The sequence below is a fragment of the Aplosporella prunicola genome (genome assembly GCF_010093885.1).
Source record: "Aplosporella prunicola CBS 121167 unplaced genomic scaffold K452scaffold_11, whole genome shotgun sequence".
Lineage (NCBI taxonomy): Eukaryota > Fungi > Ascomycota > Dothideomycetes > Botryosphaeriales > Aplosporellaceae > Aplosporella > Aplosporella prunicola.
The window spans coordinates 676,956-694,845 of NW_022983539.1; the positions used below are offsets into that span (position 1 = coordinate 676,956).

Sequence of the window (17,890 nt, forward strand, 5' to 3'; positions counted from 1 at the left end):
CCAAATACCTGGGCAATAAATGTCAGCTCCGAAGGCAACAGAACTCCATTAGATACGGAGAAACTCGCCGAATCACCATTCGACTCTTGAGTCGTACAGTGTGTGGCGCAGTAATGCAAGCCAGTCCTGGGACAAGGAGTCCTTCAACCCGACAGAGTATCTTCCCAGCTGAGCGAGGCTGAGTTACTAGGCTACTATTGGTCTCCTCAATTTGCCTCTCGTGCTCGTTTACAGTCATCTTACTGGGTCCCCACATACTTTCTATCCTGCTCGTTCTTATTATATATCCTCATTCATATCCGTTCTATGAACACGCTCCTGCTCAGTCGTCATATTAACCCTTACTATCCACTATAGTTATCCATGATTTCCTGTCAAGATGCCTGCACTAAACCAAGAGTCCCCTCACTACATTGTGCAGAAGATGTCTGAGCTCCCCTGGATCCGCAGTGGCGAGGGCCTAGGTATAGGATCTTATGCCATAGTCGACAGAGTGGAAGACACGACCACGAAAAAAGCATATGCCAGGAAAATGTACCGGTTCCCAGGGATCTCGCGGCAAGAAGAACTTCGGAAGCTCTTCCAAAACGAATTCGGAATCATCAACCGGCTGAAGCCAAACCGGCACATCATTCAGGTCAAAGCGACATTTGTCTGCGCGCGGAACTTTGGACTGATCCTCTCGCCCGTCGCCGACGCCGGCAGCTTGCGCGACCTCCTAGACGGCATCCACGACGGATCGCAGCGGCTAGACGGCCCAGCGCGCGCGACGCTGGAGCGCGCCTTCGGGTGCCTGGCCATTGGTCTGGCGTTCATTCACGAGCACGCCGTCCGCCACAAGGACATCAAGCCCAGCAATATCCTGATCCACCAGGCCTCGGTCATCTTGACTGACTTTGGCACCTCCCTCGATTACAGCGCCCTGGACCAGAGCACCACGGACGACACGGCCACCGGCTGGACGTACAAGTACAAGCCGCCGGAAGTGCATGACCATGGGCCGCGCAATGGCAGGTCGGACGTCTTCTCGCTGGGCTGCGTGTACGTCGAGATGCTGGCAGTGCTGCTGCCGGAGGAGTGCCTCCCTATCGATCCTAGCGTGAGCGGCTTCACGTTCAGCGAGCATGCGGCCTGCATCCTACATGCTCTTGCACCGTTCGTCCAGGGCGCTGGCGCGGGCTTGCCAAGCGAAATGTCCCCCGTGCTGGCGGCGACGTTTGCGATGATGCAGACGCGGCTGGTGGACCGCCCGACGGCGAAGCAGGTCGTGCAGATGCTGGGTGCGATGGGCGAGGAGTCGGCTGCCCACTTCTTCTGCGGGGAGTGTTTGGTTGAAAGGGCGGCCGCAACGGTATCTGCGCCCCGTAACAAGCTTCCGCATATACGGACGGATATCACTGAGAAGTACGCATACAGCGGCAGCAGTAACAGCACCGGCGTATCCGTCGTGGGGCTTCTGAGTCCTGAGAGCAGTCGTTCTGCGGCTCTGTGTCTTGGTAGGGCAGACGCTGCTATGGTGGGTGAGGTTCCGCCATCCCCGAATATCAAGGCGTGGGAGCAGAGTCGGCAGGGTGAAGATCCAGAGACAAAGCTTTCGTATAATCATCTTCGTGGGTGTCCGTTTTGTGGTATTGTCTCGTTTGCGTCATTGGAGGAGCAGAAGCAACACTTGAGGAACCATGGGAACAAGCTTATCACGCCTTCACCCTCGCCTCAATGGGGCTCTTCGGGGCGACCGTTTTAGGGTGTTTGTGGGAGTGTGGAGAGCTTGGTGTTTAGAGTGGTGAGATTTGTCGCCGGGGGGGGGGGGTAATTTGGGGAAATGCTTCTTAATCAGTATAATGTATAACTCTATTCCCTTGAATTATTTGAACAAATGAAGCTAATAAATCGCAGCAAGTAAATCCACGGGCGTAGTATACTCACGTTGATGCTATATCTGCGGGTACTCTTATCACTGCTAAATCATTTTCTATTTTGATAATTGCTTAATTTCGGACACCTACAGCGATGTATACTGACTGGTCTAATTACATAACTAGAAGAATAAATATCTCTAAGCCGAGGCAAAGCGATAGTCGAAACTGCCTTAAGCAGTAGGATAAGTATATCCTTTTCATATTATTTGATACTTGAGTCAAGGTATGGCTGAAGCTCCTCATAGGATGAGTAACATAGGATACTGAGAGGTTGGTTAAGAGAGAGCTATTTCAAAGGGCTTCCATGCTGACAATGGCATGCTGTGGTGGAGGCGTTAGCCATATCCCGGGGCTACAAGGAGCTCTTTCGGATTATTGTCAAAACCCTATACTCGATCTAGCTGACTGAAATCTTCTCTAAGATTGAAAAAGAAGTATTCCAGTTCTAACTTTTATTTAGCTAATATATTTGCCCTCCGTGACGGGATTTTAACTTGCACCACTTTTGTGGTAAACAAGCCGCCTCCAACCGTGCCACATTGCCGGAAGTTCTGTCGGTCATCAGTCTCGATTGTGTAGCTTGAGACTTAGCGACGGTGCTCAGATGAATATGACAGAAGCTTGAAGACTTCTAGTCCTTCTATGCTATTCTTTCTGGATGAGCGTCACGTCCTACCACTGAATTTTTGCTCTTTTAATTGCCTCTATGGTAGGGTTTCATTATAGCAATTCGCTGTACATTCTGTGAATGTGTATCGTTCGGGTTGCGCTATTGCCTGGAGCCGAATATGCATCGCTCTAGACTCCACGAGGCTGCCATTCTTACGCAAGGCGCCCGGACGGGTGGAGATGCGGGGTTTCCATAGGCCCGGCAGACAGTGAGCGGCCGCCCACCCAGACACGGGTCGTCGTCTCTAGTCAAGGCTGGCTTTCGGTCCCTTTGTTGCGCGGGCGACCGCGTAGACTTGCGAGGCTTTTGGCGGACTGTTTCCAAAAAATAGTCTGTACCACCGAAAACTTATCTGATGGGCAGCGGGCATCTTAACCTACACTGGCTAACTGCCAAGCTGTCTTAAGAAGTTTATATTTAGTTTAGTTTGAGCGGGTTTCTCTCCGAGTATGATAGTTGGGGACGTATTAGTGATCACAATTGTGGAGAGCAGTGACCCGTCATCCGTGTGTTCATGTTTGGAAGCCTAACCTACCAGTGTTTGACGGCTTCCTTAGGCGTAGAAAAAGCAACCCGCTTCTTGGTTGGCTCGGTCAAGCTCACTGTTAAGCAGGCCGGTTCCTAGTTATGTACAAAGGTGAAATAACGCTCTACTTCTCCGGTGCCTGATTTACAGCCTATGATTAGAGTAACATGAGTTCCATATAATCACAAAAGCATAAGGCCTTCATATACAGGTTTGCAGCTGTGGAGCCGCGTGATGAAAAAATTCAGGTCCTGTCGAATATGGCCCTGTCTAGCCGATCATGTAAGGTCCGTGACTATACAACTGCTTTCAGATACAGATAAAAACATTCCTGTTGCAACCCTCTAGACACTTCTTCATATGGACGTAAGACTCCATCTCAACATGGCATAAATGGACTCCCATACGGTCGATGATTGACAGGTTGTATACACCTAAATATATTTATGACCATACATCAAGGTCGGACTCACATATGCCACACTGCATCTTCGTCAACCTTAACTCCACGGAATGTCTTTCCGCGGATGGGCGATCCTCGCTGATCCATCGCGATCCCCGGCGATCCATGTGGAAGCTCCGAAGTGCAGATCACATAAAAAGCAAAAAATATGGGAACCTCGCTCATCGGCACGCTAAGATCTTCACGGAATCCAGATTGATTGTCCTATGCTACAGGGTTATTCTTATGCATATCGTGTCTTCTGAACAATAAAAAACACAGGGCTACCAATGATAACTATGTGGACGATAACTTGTGGAGTAGAAACATTATTGGTGATCGTCATTGTAGTCCTAAAACCTGTTAGAGCCCCTGCCTAATTGCTATAGGATTTCCCGGTGATGACCATATCTTTGCTGGTTTGAGGAGGTGCTTCCGCCCGGGTGGTTCCTAAAGCCTATGTGGTATGCTTGCGGCTCATGGCCTGAAGCTTCCGGACGTGGAGCCGGAGCCAATGATTTTTTGGTGATGGACTGTTGTCTGACGCGGCCTTCATGGTTCGGTGTAGATCTTACTCTTGTTGGCAATAGCTGAAGTGTGCTATAAAGTCCTTAATGTTGTTCGTCAGTTCACTTCGAACACCAAAAGTGTCCCGAGTACCATTTACCAGTTCGTTGTTGGCCGAAGCCTCGGCGCCGGTAGCGAGCTGTCGCTTGCAGCGAATCCAGTTGGCATTGAATAATTCGTACCATCGCATTATGAGGATTTTACACCTCATTCTACACTTCACTTATGGTAGGTGTGGAATGCTTTGACGGTCGTGAGTGTGTACGGTAGTGATACGCTTGATCTGTCGAGGAGGCGCCCATCAGGACCACACTGAGGAGCAACATCAATGCACCTTCTGTACCATGGCGAATGAAATGGGCGATCGGGATAGATGATTGGGGACGAGCGATCGAGGACGGCGAAGAGGAGGCTTCAGGCGACAGAGATACGTAAGGGTAAGATACCTGCAGGAACCTTTGGTCAGTACTAAGAACTTGGAAGTCGCAATTGAACAGACGCACTAGGGTTGATAAAATCATAAAGCAGTGTGCAGGAATAGCTACAAAGCTGCTCACGGTTGGTGTCTTTCTTTCCATTACCACCATCATCAATCAGTCATCCATCAACCAGCTCGGTTTGTCGAGAATTTCTACCATGGTAGCAATTGTCAATCTCAATGGGGTACTGTATGTCATTCCACAGTTGAAATGGAGCAGGATGAATTCCTACCGCTCACCTTACAGAGCGCCCCAGGCAAGCGGTAAATGTGTTTTTGTTCCACGGCGAGGTAACTGGCATCGATATGAAATGTACAATTGCCTTTCATTTAGTTCTCATGCCGATTGACATTGTTGCGGCGTGCTCATGGCGCAAGGGGCATGCAGGAGGGTTGTTTTGTTGAAGAACACGTCCCTTACAGCTCACAGAAAGCCGTACTGTGCACTGTCGCGCATGACTTCTAGCCTTGCCTTTGCGCATATGGCAGGCGTCAAAAGAGGCTAAGGCTACGCACTGTGGGACGGGACAAGTGGTGCCCTTGGCAGGTACATACCTCGTGCCCGCATTGGTCTCTGATGCGTCACCGATGGGCTGATTTCTGATGCCACCCGTACGCTTGGCTCCCGTTTGACCAGACGTTAGGAAACGCACCTAGCTGTCAGCACGGCGTCTCGGCCCTCTTAGTGGTGCACTGGTCGCCGCAGGTCGACCCGGCCGAACTAGGGAGCGGCTTAAGGGGGCCGGAAGTGTCTCAGGCAAAGGATGAGCCGGGTGCCGCTCCAGCCCCAATTCTAGGCCAAGATCTTCAGCGTTTGAAGCAGCATCGGACTCCTTCAGGCAGCGTACGTTACCCGCCGCGTCAGCCTGCTCCGGCGTAGACGGCCAGGCTAGACTACTCGAAAAGGAAAGTGGCCAAGCGTCATGTTTCCATGAGCGCTGCGGCAACGACTCGTTCGATTCATGTAGGCTGTTTGTGGCGGTGGCTTGCCGGGTCCGAATGCCGCAATTCGCTAAAGTCAGTCATGCGGAAAGAACCTGATCGTCACTCCAAGGGCCGCTAGGCCTAGCGCCCGTCTCGTGATTTCAAGCCAAACCCAAGCATGTCTGGAGCGGATCCAACGGCCGGACTTCGCGGTTTCACCTCCACCGAGCAATCCGAGTATCCTTATTCGTATCCACGCAGGGGCGGGACAGGGTAATTTTTTCTGATAGAGTGCGCGAGCTCGCGCGAGTCGCCCAAGGAGGTCGGGGGTGAAGAGGTCGAGGCATGGGACAAGGCGACGGGGTACAGACAGGGTTACCGACCTGCACTGTTCGCACCCACTCGTACGAGTGTGCATCAGCCATGCCGCTGAGACGTTCGGCATGCCGATCGGTAATTGTCCTATTTCTGTCCTCTCAGGGACCACCAAGTCTGGGGAAGCCATTCGGCCAAAAGTCCGGTGCCGCCTTCTCCGATCGTAGGCCTAACCTTAGCCGACACTCGACGGGGACACCATGGTGGAAGGGGAGGACGCCTTACGGAAGCTATCCTCGAGACGTCGAAGCTCCAAAGCCAGCGCACCGCGTTGGTTGCTCTAGAGCTTGACCGTTGAGATCTCGACAGCCTTGTCGGCCGCCTGAATTCCGTCCACACGTCAAACAACGAGCACCGACACGCCTCGGTCGGCTATGAGCGCTAGTGCTCTTGGACCAGGGCATCGAAGACCTGACACGATCTGTTTTCAAAATCCGCAGTAAGCGACGCTTATACTGCAAGAGTCAGGCCAGACTATCAGGAAGATTACGTAGTTACGTTGCATCCGTTTCGAGTAGCTCCCTTCTACGGCTCGGAAAAGTCAAATCTGTGGCTCAACCTCCACGCAACGGACATCCTTTCCGGAATTTTGGGAAGTTGAGAAGGCTTGTCGAGAATGCATAGGAAGATGTTATCCAGTTTAGATCAGACTTCCGCTGGAAGACTAGGGGGCGGAATACTTCCGTAGCCACTGACGGGATAAGCCACCCGAGGTACATACAGAGATCGGAGTATCCCTTCATGGCTTGGTGAACGGCGTTTGAGGCTGACAATGGCAACGCAATGGCAGAGCTATACTAATCCCGAATAGGCTGCGTGATCGGAAGCCGGTGGCTTCTTAGTGCCTCCGAGTTGTCCCTCGTGAGTCGTAGTGTGGTCTCGACCATCCAATGGCGTCTCAGGCGCCGAGTCGTCTCCGGAGTCTGGGAGAGATTGTTTGTTGACTCAGGCTCATACTAAGCATTGCTCTCCAATGACTCTTATCAAAAAAAGGCTTCTGCGCCATCTCCCGATCGAGGTAGATGCAAGGTGTACCACGTACTAGGCCTAGTTAGGCATGTCCTTCCTTAATTTTTGTACTGTATTAACGTCCCTTACCTATCCGAAGTTCACCGTTGACCGAAGCCGGCCAATCAATGCGAATTGCGCGGGCCCAGGCCTCGGCTAGACGTGGGGCACTGATTGGCCGGCTTCTCTCAATGGTGAATTTCTGGTATGGGTGAGAGACGTTACAACGGACAAAGGACAAGTGACAACGCTGAATTCAGCATGCATAGCGGAAGCATTTTTTGCAAGAAAAAAGGAACGACGAGGTCCCAAAACAAGACATATGACGTACAATTCGTTTCTCTGCGTGGCCAGAATATACAGAAACAAAAAATAAAAAACATACAACAGCTGGGATTCGCTAGTGGTCACCCACCTAACTACTAATCAGCCGGTTCACAGCTTAAAGATGGCAGAGCGGACGGGATGCCTTGTATTCTGTGACCTATGGTCGTATGTGATGGAATAGAGTGGTTCTTGAGCCTATAGAGTGACAGATTTGGCCAACGCTGTCTTGTGAGGGACTTTCCTACAGAGGGCGCTAAAGAGAAAGAGAAAGAGAGAAAGAGAGAAAGAGAGAGAGAGAGAAATGAAAAGATGTGATGAAGTACGTTGGAGTTTTAGTAGGGCTTGCTGTTGTCAAGTGGCCCGTTCCTCCGATCGGATCTGCGGCCGTTGATTGCTTGGCTTTTGTCGAACTGCGGCAGGAACAGCACTAAAACAGCATTGCCTAGGAAGAGCTAGCGACTGATAATGAGATTTAGTTAGTAGCCATCGATCCTTCGTGGATTGAAGTTAGGGACGGGTTCCGGCAGCATCTGTCATTGCTAGTCGAGTTAGCTTCATGCAACCAAAGTTGCCTCGACTTCCTTTTCGCATCATAGAGCCAAGACCATACGTAGGTGGACTACTGGAAGAGTAATCATGAATTGAGCATACTAGGTAGTAGTGTCCATCTAGGCTGTGGCTGGTTTGTCATAGGGCGTAGTGCTAGCGAGATTAGCGTAGCGGGAAGAAGGATGCACAGACAGGGTGAGAAGGTCTTTTTTGTCTTCTAGAAGAACAGAGTTTACATTAGACGCGTCCAAGTGTTGTGGTACCTGAAGGGGAGGGGGGGCTAGCAACTTCAGAGGGCGTAGATCAGGCCGATCAGAAGATGCATGATCGGACCCCAACTTTTTTTTTGAACAAGGGATGGCGCAAGAGATTGGCGGGCGAGATGACATGTTGTCTTGGTAGCTAGGGAGGGAAGCGGGCGGAAATCCTTCCTGACGTGTGAAGGGGTCTCGCGGGGTTGGGTTTAGGCTTCGGGAGATCGTAGGATTGCCGAGCGAACGGCGAGCTGGCGGTGAGCTCCGAGAAGAGAAGAAAAGAGAAAAAAAGCGAGCTTGCGAGAGAAAAAAAAAACTAGTGGCTGGGCTTGGCGGGCGCCAGGGCTGGGGCGGGACGGGCGATTGGTTTGGCTTGGCGGTGTCTCCGGACTTAAGTGGCGGTTGTCGTCCGCGTGGTTGTAGATTTAGGGACGGGCGTCGCTATACAGGGCAATGTCGATCGAGGGTGCGGGATTTCAAATTGCGAGACTGGCGAGGCCTGGGGGCGCGCACTGCAGCCACGCATGTTGGTCAGCGTCAGCGCACGTGTTGGGCGACATCAGCAGACGGCTGGCCCCGCCCTACACGCGACGGGCTCGCGGTGGCGGCAGGGAAGCAGCAGCGCGCGCTGCATGGCCACGTGGGACGCCGTCGCTCGGCGGCAGCGCGGGCGGAGCATGACTCGCGCAGGGCGCCAGGAGCGGCGGGCGCCCAGCGACCCGGAAATAAGCGGGCATGCAGGAATGCAGGGAGGGCCGGACGCGGGCGGCGGGCGGCACCACACGTGTGTCTGCGCTCGGAGATTTTTGGGCGCAGAGGGCTGAAAGTATAAAAGGATGGGGCCTGGTAATTTGGCGGCGCGAGAGGGGGCCGGGAACATGCCTGCGACCAATCGTGCGGCGCATCCCGGCCGCGCACAACGTGGTCTGGGTGCGGGGGGCACGTGGAAGAGCAGGCAGAGAAATGAAGATCTTGGAGATCCCCACAGCAGCGGTGAGGCAAGAGACGCTGTTATGTGCTCACGGCTCCACTGCATGACACCACTGCCCGTTGTTCTAGAAGATCGCCCTCGCAAAAAATGAAACCCGCTGCTGAAGAAGAAGAGCGCATGGCATGATGCAAATGGCCGCCCGGCTGTGCGTCTCAGCGTGACAACAATACGAACCCACTTATCTTGTGACAAGACCGATCGTGCAAGGATTGTCGCGTGGGAGCCACAGGGGCCCAGGGATGCAGCCGGGGCTTCTTTTTGCCATGTCCGATCATCCTGAGGCCCGCGTCTGCTGGGAAAAAGGTCGCCCGAGTCGTCAAGCTCAACCCCGAGGCGGCTAGTCGCCGTACCCACCCTTTAGGCCAAAAGACTCCCTCGCGACCCTCTGATGCCGCATACGACGCCTGCCTCTCTCTCTCCCCTCCCACCACCAGTCTCCTCCTCCACCACCACACCCCCCAAACTGCCCATCGCCGACACGGCTTCCACCACGCCGACCGACCACGCCCGCAAACAGTCGACCGACAGTGCCCTTGGCCAACTCGGAGACTTTGCCTGGCTCTCTCGCCGTCTGCACCGCAACTCCAAGGCCAAAAAGGCTGCTGACCACGACCCGTATTCGCAATCCGTCGAGGTGCGCCCTCGCACGCAGAGCATTCCCCATCCGGAACCCCGGTCTCACACTCCCTCCACGCCACAGCCGCCATCGAGCTCACCCCGCCGCCCGTCGAGTGACGCACGAAGCAGCCTTCTCGACGACTTTGACCACGCACTGCGTCAGCTTCGCCGGCAGTCTATAAACTCGGATCACTCCTCCCCGTCCCACAGCCGTCAGCTCTCCGACAGCCCCAGCGTCAAAGAACGCAAGATGCATCAAACCTCGTCCAGACTCCTCCGGATGACCGACGACGATCGGCCATTCACCAGGGTAAGTGCACCTCCCCCATTGACCCTTCCAATGCCCTCCGCCGCGCACATCCAATCGCTCGCGGCTCCGGCGAAACGACGAGGCCATTGACACACGCGCGCGCGGCGGCCCATCTCACGCCTGCCCGTCTTACGCCTCGCGTTCACATGCCGCACTGCATTCTCCCGCCGCCTCGTGCGCTTTGTTTCCGCGTTGCGGAACGCGACGGGCTTCCGACGCTGCAAGCGTGTTCGCGGCGGGGAATCGAGCTGCAATTGCTTTTTTTGCCTTCGCCTTTGTCACACCCACCCGCAAACGAGGCTGACGTGTGCGCGAATAGGATTTCAAGGACCTCTTCTCCACGCTCATGGTTTCCCTGCCGCTGGGCTCGCACCGCGTAAGATGGCAAAAGGTCGACCACAGTTTCACCTCGGAAGAGGCCATGACCAACCTTGGCTCTCTTAAGTTCTCGCAATCGAACCGTATGCCTGATCCGAAGGACCCGTCGAGGATTGTCACGACGACCACCACAACCACATTCTCAATGGCGAAGGAAATGGCTCGCTCGGTTTGCCAGAAATTCTTGGAGGCCCGTTTCATCGAATCGGCCGAAGGCAAGACGGATTTCCTGTCAAAGACTTCGGTTTGGCAATTGACGCCAAAGGGTATGCATGTGCTGCAGAGATTCTGCCAGCGCAACGGTATCAACCAGAAGCACGTCTACGAGGTCCTGGATTCGCCGCGGAACGTCATGCATCTGGTCATCCTCGAGCGTGAGAACGGAAGCGACAAGATCAACCACGACACCGCCACCATCGAGGTCGTGTTCCGTCGCTTCGTTGGCCCTGAAGGTCCTAACGCCAAGGCTAACACCGCGCAAGCTGATTCGGATTCGCTGAACGAGTACTCCACTGGTATGATTGGTGTCAAGATGGCTAGGGAGCGTAAGATTGGTGACAAGATTTACATGAACACTTTCACCGGCAAGTCTGCGGTGGATTGGCTCATGGACTGCTCTACCATGGTCGACAGGAGAGAGGCATTCGAGATGTGCTCTAACTTCTTCGAGTACGGCCTGATGGCTCCAGTTGAGATTCTGCCCAACAACAACCGTTTCCAGGCCACCAAGAGCGCCATTTACTACGTTACCGAGAAGGGCCAGAGGGTTGCGGGCTGGATATCGAGCCCCAAGAACTCGATGAACGGCGATAGCATTGGCAACAGGCCTCGCGAAGGTACCACTAGGGACTCCAACGCCAACCGGATGACTGTCATCATTCGCGACCCTGCCCTGCGCCTGCTTTTCAGGGAATTCCTTCGCGAGACGCACTGCGAGGAAAACTTGTCTTTCTACCTTGATGTCCGCGAGTTCCTCAACAGCTACAGGGCTACCAAGAAGGTCGAGGACTCGCCCAAGCTCGAGGTCATCAGGGAAACCCTGGCCGCAGCTTACAGTAAGTCATTTCTACACTGCAACCACGTGAACGAAATTGAGTCTAACAGGACTTCCCAGGTCTTTACAATGCCTTCCTTGCTCCGGGCTCGCCTTGTGAGCTTAACATCGACCACAGCTTGCGGACGGCCTTGGCTGCCCGCATGACCCGTGCTGTGGGAGACGACGAGGCCATGGTTCGCAGTCTGGATGAGGTTGCCACTCTCTTCGACCAGGCACAGAACTCTGTCTTCAAGCTCATGGCTAGTGTATGTTCATTCCATCTTCATGTGGTGACGCATTGACTAACTCCCAGATCCAGGACTCTGTCCCCAAGTTCATGAGGGAACCGAAGTACGCTTCGGTCATCCGTGACCGCAACCTGGATGCTGCTGCTGCTGTTGCTGCGGCGTAAGTGGGGCTAGCGCATGTGCAGCGCACATGGACCGCCTTCGCCGACATCCCACGCTCCGACCCCTGCGGGCGTCATTACCGACTATGCGGCGGGAAGACATCCCCGCTTACCTGACATACATTCTGCATGGCGCAGTCTGTAGCTCCAGACTGGGCGGCAGATCGACATCGGCCTCTTCGTGAGGGCCGATGCACTTGCAATGTTACCAACAAACGACCAGGACCCCTGGTCCGCTCAGCGCAAACAAACTTAAATTTTTCGTTTCTGTTTCCATGTCTCTGTTAATGAAGGAATTGGGATATTAGCGCAGGCATCGGTTCACTCGATCGTCGGCCCACTTCTGGATATGACCTGGGTCTGCGCACTCATCACGGCACAACGGATTAGACTGGTGTTTTTGGAGTTGAGGGCTAAAACAAGAGCTTCATTGGACGCGTCGGACAAGAGGGCTTTTGTTGATGCTATTATTATGTCTTTTTTTTTTTTGGTTGCCTTTTCCTTTTTCGTAAACTTTGGTGTGTTGGAGCGCATAACAGCTTTAGGAGTGTTGGAGGAAGGGCCTCAGGAAGGACGGAAGAATCGGAAGCGGCGGAGACTCTAACGCCGGGATGTATCATACTGTCTAGGATCAACGAAGTCTTCTCTGAAAATCTATGGATGATGTAACGTGCACGTGATCGCGTCGACTTTTGACGCGACACCTGGGCCCTGGGCGCGCGACTGCCTGGCGCTTGTCGTGACATGACAGCCCACACCATGCCACTCACTCCAGCAGAAACCACATATCTGTAGACAGCATTCTTGCCTCTTTCACGATGGGCCCGCCGCCGAACGTGAGTGATCGTTGCTTCTCCCCGAGTCCAAGCAATGGCTGACTGAAACTCGAAGTCGCAAGTGGCGCCGCTGCCAGTCAACCTGCCCTTTCGTGTCGTGTCAAAGACAATTGGCCAGGGCGCATACGCCTTGTACGTCCCCGTTGCAAGCTCGTCGCGCGCTGCTGCCACTGACCCGTCGCAAATAGTATCCGCAAAGCCGTCCCTCTGAACGCCTCGAGTCCAGTCATCGCCGTCAAGTTCATCAACAAGGACCACGCCTTCAGAATCGGTCGTCTAAAGCCGGAGAAGATTCAGCAAGAAGTCACCCTCCACAAGCACTTGGGCAAGCACACAAACATCATACACTGCCTGTCACATGGCGAGGACAGGCTGTACACATGGATAGCCATGGAGCTGGCCGATGGCGGCGATCTGTTCGACAAGATTGAGGCCGACGAGGGTGTTGGCGAGGACATCGCTCACCTCTATTTCACACAGCTGATCAACGCCGTTGGCTACATGCACTCGAAGGGCGTGGCACACCGGGACATCAAGCCAGAGAACATGCTTCTCTCGGCAGATGGGAACCTGAAGCTCTCAGACTTCGGTTTAGCGGCTCTTTTCAACATGGGTGGCAAGAAGCGGCTCTGCAACAGTGTGTGCGGTAGCCCGCCATACATTGCACCGGAGATCCTTGTGGGAAAGCGGGACAAGAGAGCAGACGTTCTGAAGGCTGGATATGAGCCCAACATTTCAGACATCTGGTCATGTGGCGTGGTGCTATTCGTACTGCTCGTCGGCAACACGCCGTGGGACGAGCCGACAAAGCGCAGCTTTGAGTTCAATGAATATGTTGAGACCAATGGCCGTCCTACCGAAGATCCACTTTGGAATAAGATACCCCAGTCCATCGCCTCCTTGTTACGTGGCATGCTCAAGCTCAACCCGAAAGAACGCTGGGGTTTAGAGGAGATCCGAACTCATCCTTGGTTTACACGCAGCAACCCGTACCTTAGCCCCTTCGGGACCACAGCCAACGGTGTTCGTCTTGCGACGCACATGATTGAAAGTCTCCACATTGATTTCAACATGATTCCAACCGCCTCCCAGTCCTCACAGCCGCGCGACATCGACCCCAGGGAACTGGACCTGTACCCTGCGCGCTTTGCCAGCACGCAACCGGAGGCGCCTATGCCCGAGACAAACTTTGACTGGGAGCGGCCACCGCGGCTCGCCATCCAAGAGGGGTTCAGCGCCAGCCAACCGGTTAGGGCACCGACGGCGGCACCACAGCCCAAGGTGTCGCACGAACTCATGGACCGGTTGGCCGAAGACCCCAGCCTAAGCCAATTCACGCCAGCACCGGCGGTACCGCTGTCTCTGACACAGGCTGCGCGCCGCTTCCACGACATTGTGCCGGCCTACAGCTTGACACGCTTCCTGTCGCCGCTGACGCTAAACCTCCTGCTGCCCCTCTTGGCCGAGGCTCTGCATCGGCTGGGGGTGCCGGTGCCGCCGATACCGGATTCGGCGCTGCAGGGGTTCGACGACGAAGCATACCTGCGCGTCAAGACTGTGGATGGCCGCAGCCAGGGTCTCAACGGCACTATTGCCGTCGAGAAGATCGACCGCGATATCAGCGAGGTGCGGTTCGTGAAGGTCAAGGGCGATCCGTTGGAGTGGAGACGGCTGTTCAAGAAGGTGGTGGTGCTGTGTAAGGACGGGATCTTGGTGCCTGGGTAGACGGGAAAATCTCCGAGCCGAGATTGCGGATGCTCGGAGGAAGTTTGGGGGGAGGCTGGTGCATGTGGGGATGGGAGCTAATGGGTAGAGCTAGATGCTTGTGCTGCATGAGAGCGAGAGGTGCCCTTGAGAGCCAATTAGCGGCATGACATGGTACATACACAGCGGCTTTGGAAGAAGGCACTACGACGAGCTGGTGATGGATTGGTTGATTGGATTTTTGGGAAGGAGCAGATCAGCATTTCGGGCATTTCTAAGACCAAAAGTAGAAAAGGAGAGTTGGGTGATAATGCATAACGGACGCCTGCTTGCTTGCTGCTTGCCACTTGCTTGGTACCTCGGGTAGGTCTTCCGTAATGAAGTGTCACTTTTCGCGTCTAGAAAGACATGTCCAGACATACAGAAGATGTCAAACGTAGACCAGACAGAGACCAAGTCAAACAGTGTCAAAAAACGCAACCGACGGCTCTACAAGAAGTAGATTAACCCTACAGAGAAACAGTTATCCCAGCTAGATCAGGAGCTGCAAGTAGCACGCAACACACCAACCGCAAACGAATAGTCAAGAAGGCCAACCTCGGACCCACCGGCCGGGGGTGCATCTGCAAGGACGCAAACAAACACGCAGACCCTCGGCAAGGGCGACAACGTGCAGCAAGCGGCCCCAGACGCACCTAACTAAGTAGGTCTTGGGTAACCAGCGCCTAACATGCCAGCCAGGCCACCCACCTAGGTGCAACGGAACCGGAGCCGGAGCCCAGGTCCGCCTGCACGCACCTACCTACCTAGGTAGGCACCTAGGCATGTATGTAGGAGCGTGATAGTAGGTACATACGTACAGTACGCCCAAGTGCGTGCGTGCGCGCGTGCGGGAATGAAGGCCTGCCTATTACATACGTCGACAGCAGGCGGCAAGCAGCTAGCGGTGCAACGCGTGGGTTTGCCTCCATCATTACGGACGCCTACATGCATCGCGTGTGTGTAGATGTAGATGTATGTACCTACCTTATACATGTGGTGGCTAGCTCGCGGATAGCGGCCTGCCTACTGTAGCACTGCTAGGTAGCGTCGCGGCTCCGCGCACGCGCGCGCAATCACGTACAGCCATGCACGCGCGGGGATGGGCGATAGGGTGGCGGCTGGCTGGCTGGCTGGCGAAAGGCACGCGTGCGGCGTGCCGGGGCATTCCTTCCGTAACGCGCGTGGCAGGCGGGAATGAGCGTGGGATGGATGGGGAGGGGACGGGGGTTCTGGGGAGGGCAGTCGTGGCGATCCAGGTCCTTCATCTCGATCGCCACACACACACACACACACGCCGGGGCATTCCTTCCGTAACGCGCGTGGCAGGCGGGAATGAGCGTGGGATGGATGGGGAGGGGACGGGGGTTCTGGGGAGGGCAGTCGTGGCGATCCAGGTCCTTCATCTCGATCGCCACACACACACACACACACACACACACACACACACGAAGCTGCATGCTGCCTGCAGGCGTGTGCCGGAGGAGGCAGTCGGGAAGCAGGAAGGGGTGAGGCGTTTGGCGTGGGGGCAAGACATGCGTGGGTGTGGGTGGCAACGGGACCGGGAGAAAATATGCAAAGAGGCGCGAAGAGGCTGCATGTGAGAGGCCAGGGTCACGGGAGCATAGCACGGATGGGAAGGGGGCGGGCGTGGGCAGTGAGAGGCAAGCAAATGCAGTTTTGCAATGCCCGCTGCCTGTTCGTCTCGCCAGATGAGGCCCTTTTCCATGTCTTTCTCGGATTACGATTCGCGCGCCTCTCTTGATAGGTTCGAGGCGGGTTGAGAGGGTGTCTGTCTACCGTGGGAATTCGTCTCATTCCTTCTCCTGCGCAGCAACAGAAACGGACACGAAGTCGCGGAAGCCCGTTTGCCGGGGTCCCCAGACCTCTGGTGGAGATTGTTGCGCGTGCGCGCAGAGTTCCCCTCCACCCTGTCCGTCCCGGCCGTGTCGATGCTTGCTCGTTTGCTTCTGTGCGCTCCGCTCCGCTCCGGCTTCCGCTCCTGCCACTCCGCTCAGCTTTCGACCCTCTCCTCTCCTCATCTTTCCCCTTCCCACCACCACCGCCGCCACCCGCCACTGCCTCGTTCCAGGTCACTTGGAAAGAGAAAAAGAGATAGTTGATCCAGCCCAAAAAACACCGTGGTTTCTTTTGTGTCGCCCTAAACAGATGCATCATGATGCGTGATGAGAAAAAATGGCGCTTCTTTTTCCTCGGCCCCTCCCCCTGCTGGCGAAGAAGATAAACGATCCGCCGGCTTACTGCTCGGAGGAGCGGTTCTGGTTGCCGCGGCCACCCTTGCCCCGGCGCTCGCCCTGGTTCTTCTGGCCGCCCTCGCCGGCCAGAGCGTCGCCGCCGCCAAGCGTAAGCGCCGCGGTTGCTAACCTGTTGGACAGGTCGATCTGCGTGCGGATGGTGTTCGCGAGGTAGGAAACGACCAGGACGTCCTGGATGTGGTTGTTGCTGCAATAGAAAGTCAGTATCACGTTTCTTTGTCTCCCAGTAAGGCAATACATACAAGTCGCGCTCAATATCAGCAGCGTCGACCTTGGGCGCCAACGACAGAGCGTTCATGAGGAACTGGCCGAGCGCGCTCGACGGCGTGGCCTCCTCGTCCAGCACGTTGTTGACGTAATTCGATACGCGCTCCAGCATCTCCAGGACTTGCTCCACTGCGCGCTCCAGGCTCTCAATGTCGGTCAGCACGCCCTGCGTGCGGTCCTCGCGGTCCTTGGCGTTCGAGATAAGCTCGAGACCGCTCTTCTCAGCCTCGCCGTACTTGATCTCGTAAGGGACGGGAATGAAGAGGCAGCTGTCGGCGGCGCGTTCGGCGGTGACACCAACGGGGGCGGAGATGTAGGTGCGGGCCTCAATGTCCTTGCCAGGGACGGTGGAGACGGTCAGGTGGACGGCGGGGTGCGGCCAAGTGCCGTCGCCCTGCTGGCCGTAGAAGTTCTGGATGAGGGCGGAGAAGGTGTTGAGGTCGGCGGAGGTGGCGTACCAGCCGACGAGGACCTCGCGGGGGTTGGCGCGCAGGTGCAGGGCGAGCATCTGCTTCTGGTAGTCCATGTCGACCTCGACCTGCTCGGCCGTCTCGGTGTGCGGCACAGCGTAGCAGTTGCGGATCTCGACTTCGGTGCCATCTTCGCTGCGCACACCAAGCAGGGTGCCGATGACGCGCTCCTGTTCGGGGTTACGGCGCAGCGAGTGATCAAGGATGGAGAAGATGGCCTGTGGATGGGTCAACGATTAAACGGCCTCCTCTACGAGCTGATGTACACACTTGAGGTTGGACCACGACGTTGAGTGGGGCCGTCGATGGCTGGGCGCCGACGTGCGCAGGGCCGAGGGGCCGGGCAAGGTGCAGGAAGGAGTCGGTGTCGGCCATGATTGCAATGTGAGGAGCTGAGGGAAACTTGAGGTGTCCTCTGGGGAATATCTTTGGGCGATATCCGGGCAGTTGGCGCGCACGAGGCAAGGGTAGGTTGGTTGTTATTATTGCACCCGGCAAAATGTGCGAAAATCTCATC

General features: G+C 55.3%; 5 protein-coding genes across 5 annotated transcripts; 3 read left to right on the forward strand and 2 right to left on the reverse strand.

Moving 5' to 3' along the window:
- Positions 1–327: 327 nt before the first annotated feature.
- K452DRAFT_286985 (uncharacterized protein) lies at positions 328–1,806 on the forward strand. Its single transcript, XM_033540398.1, has one exon. The coding sequence runs from the start codon at positions 533–535 to the stop codon at positions 1,742–1,744; it is 1,212 nt and encodes a 403-aa protein (XP_033398272.1). The 5' UTR covers positions 328–532; the 3' UTR covers positions 1,745–1,806.
- A 6,539-nt stretch (positions 1,807–8,345) lies between these two features.
- K452DRAFT_286988 (uncharacterized protein) lies at positions 8,346–9,127 on the reverse strand. The gene has a single exon (XM_033540399.1). The coding sequence runs from the start codon at positions 8,774–8,776 to the stop codon at positions 8,621–8,623; it is 156 nt and encodes a 51-aa protein (XP_033398273.1). The 5' UTR covers positions 8,777–9,127; the 3' UTR covers positions 8,346–8,620.
- A 771-nt stretch (positions 9,128–9,898) lies between these two features.
- K452DRAFT_226432 (uncharacterized protein) lies at positions 9,899–11,784 on the forward strand (the record flags this gene model as incomplete). The annotated part of the gene is made up of 4 exons (XM_033536826.1): positions 9,899–9,958; positions 10,278–11,391; positions 11,451–11,638; positions 11,692–11,784. 4 exons carry the CDS (start codon positions 9,899–9,901, stop codon positions 11,782–11,784), a joined length of 1,455 nt encoding a protein of 484 aa, XP_033398274.1.
- An 815-nt stretch (positions 11,785–12,599) lies between these two features.
- K452DRAFT_297826 (uncharacterized protein) lies at positions 12,600–14,342 on the forward strand (the record flags this gene model as incomplete). Its single annotated transcript, XM_033542063.1, has 3 exons — positions 12,600–12,617; positions 12,673–12,749; positions 12,806–14,342. The coding sequence occupies 3 exons, from the start codon at positions 12,600–12,602 to the stop codon at positions 14,340–14,342; spliced, it is 1,632 nt and encodes a 543-aa protein (XP_033398275.1).
- A 2,276-nt stretch (positions 14,343–16,618) lies between these two features.
- K452DRAFT_226986 (uncharacterized protein) lies at positions 16,619–17,748 on the reverse strand (the record flags this gene model as incomplete). Its single annotated transcript, XM_033536872.1, has 3 exons — positions 16,619–16,823; positions 16,879–17,591; positions 17,644–17,748. 3 exons carry the CDS (start codon positions 17,746–17,748, stop codon positions 16,619–16,621), a joined length of 1,023 nt encoding a protein of 340 aa, XP_033398276.1.
- Between the last annotated feature and the right edge of the window lie 142 nt (positions 17,749–17,890).

Coding starts and splice junctions, on each gene's coding strand:
- K452DRAFT_286985 (XM_033540398.1), top strand. CDS start 533: ATGTACCGGTTCCCAGGGATCTCGCGGCAAGAAGAACTTCGGAAGCTC.
- K452DRAFT_286988 (XM_033540399.1), bottom strand. CDS start 8,776: ATGCCCGCTTATTTCCGGGTCGCTGGGCGCCCGCCGCTCCTGGCGCCC.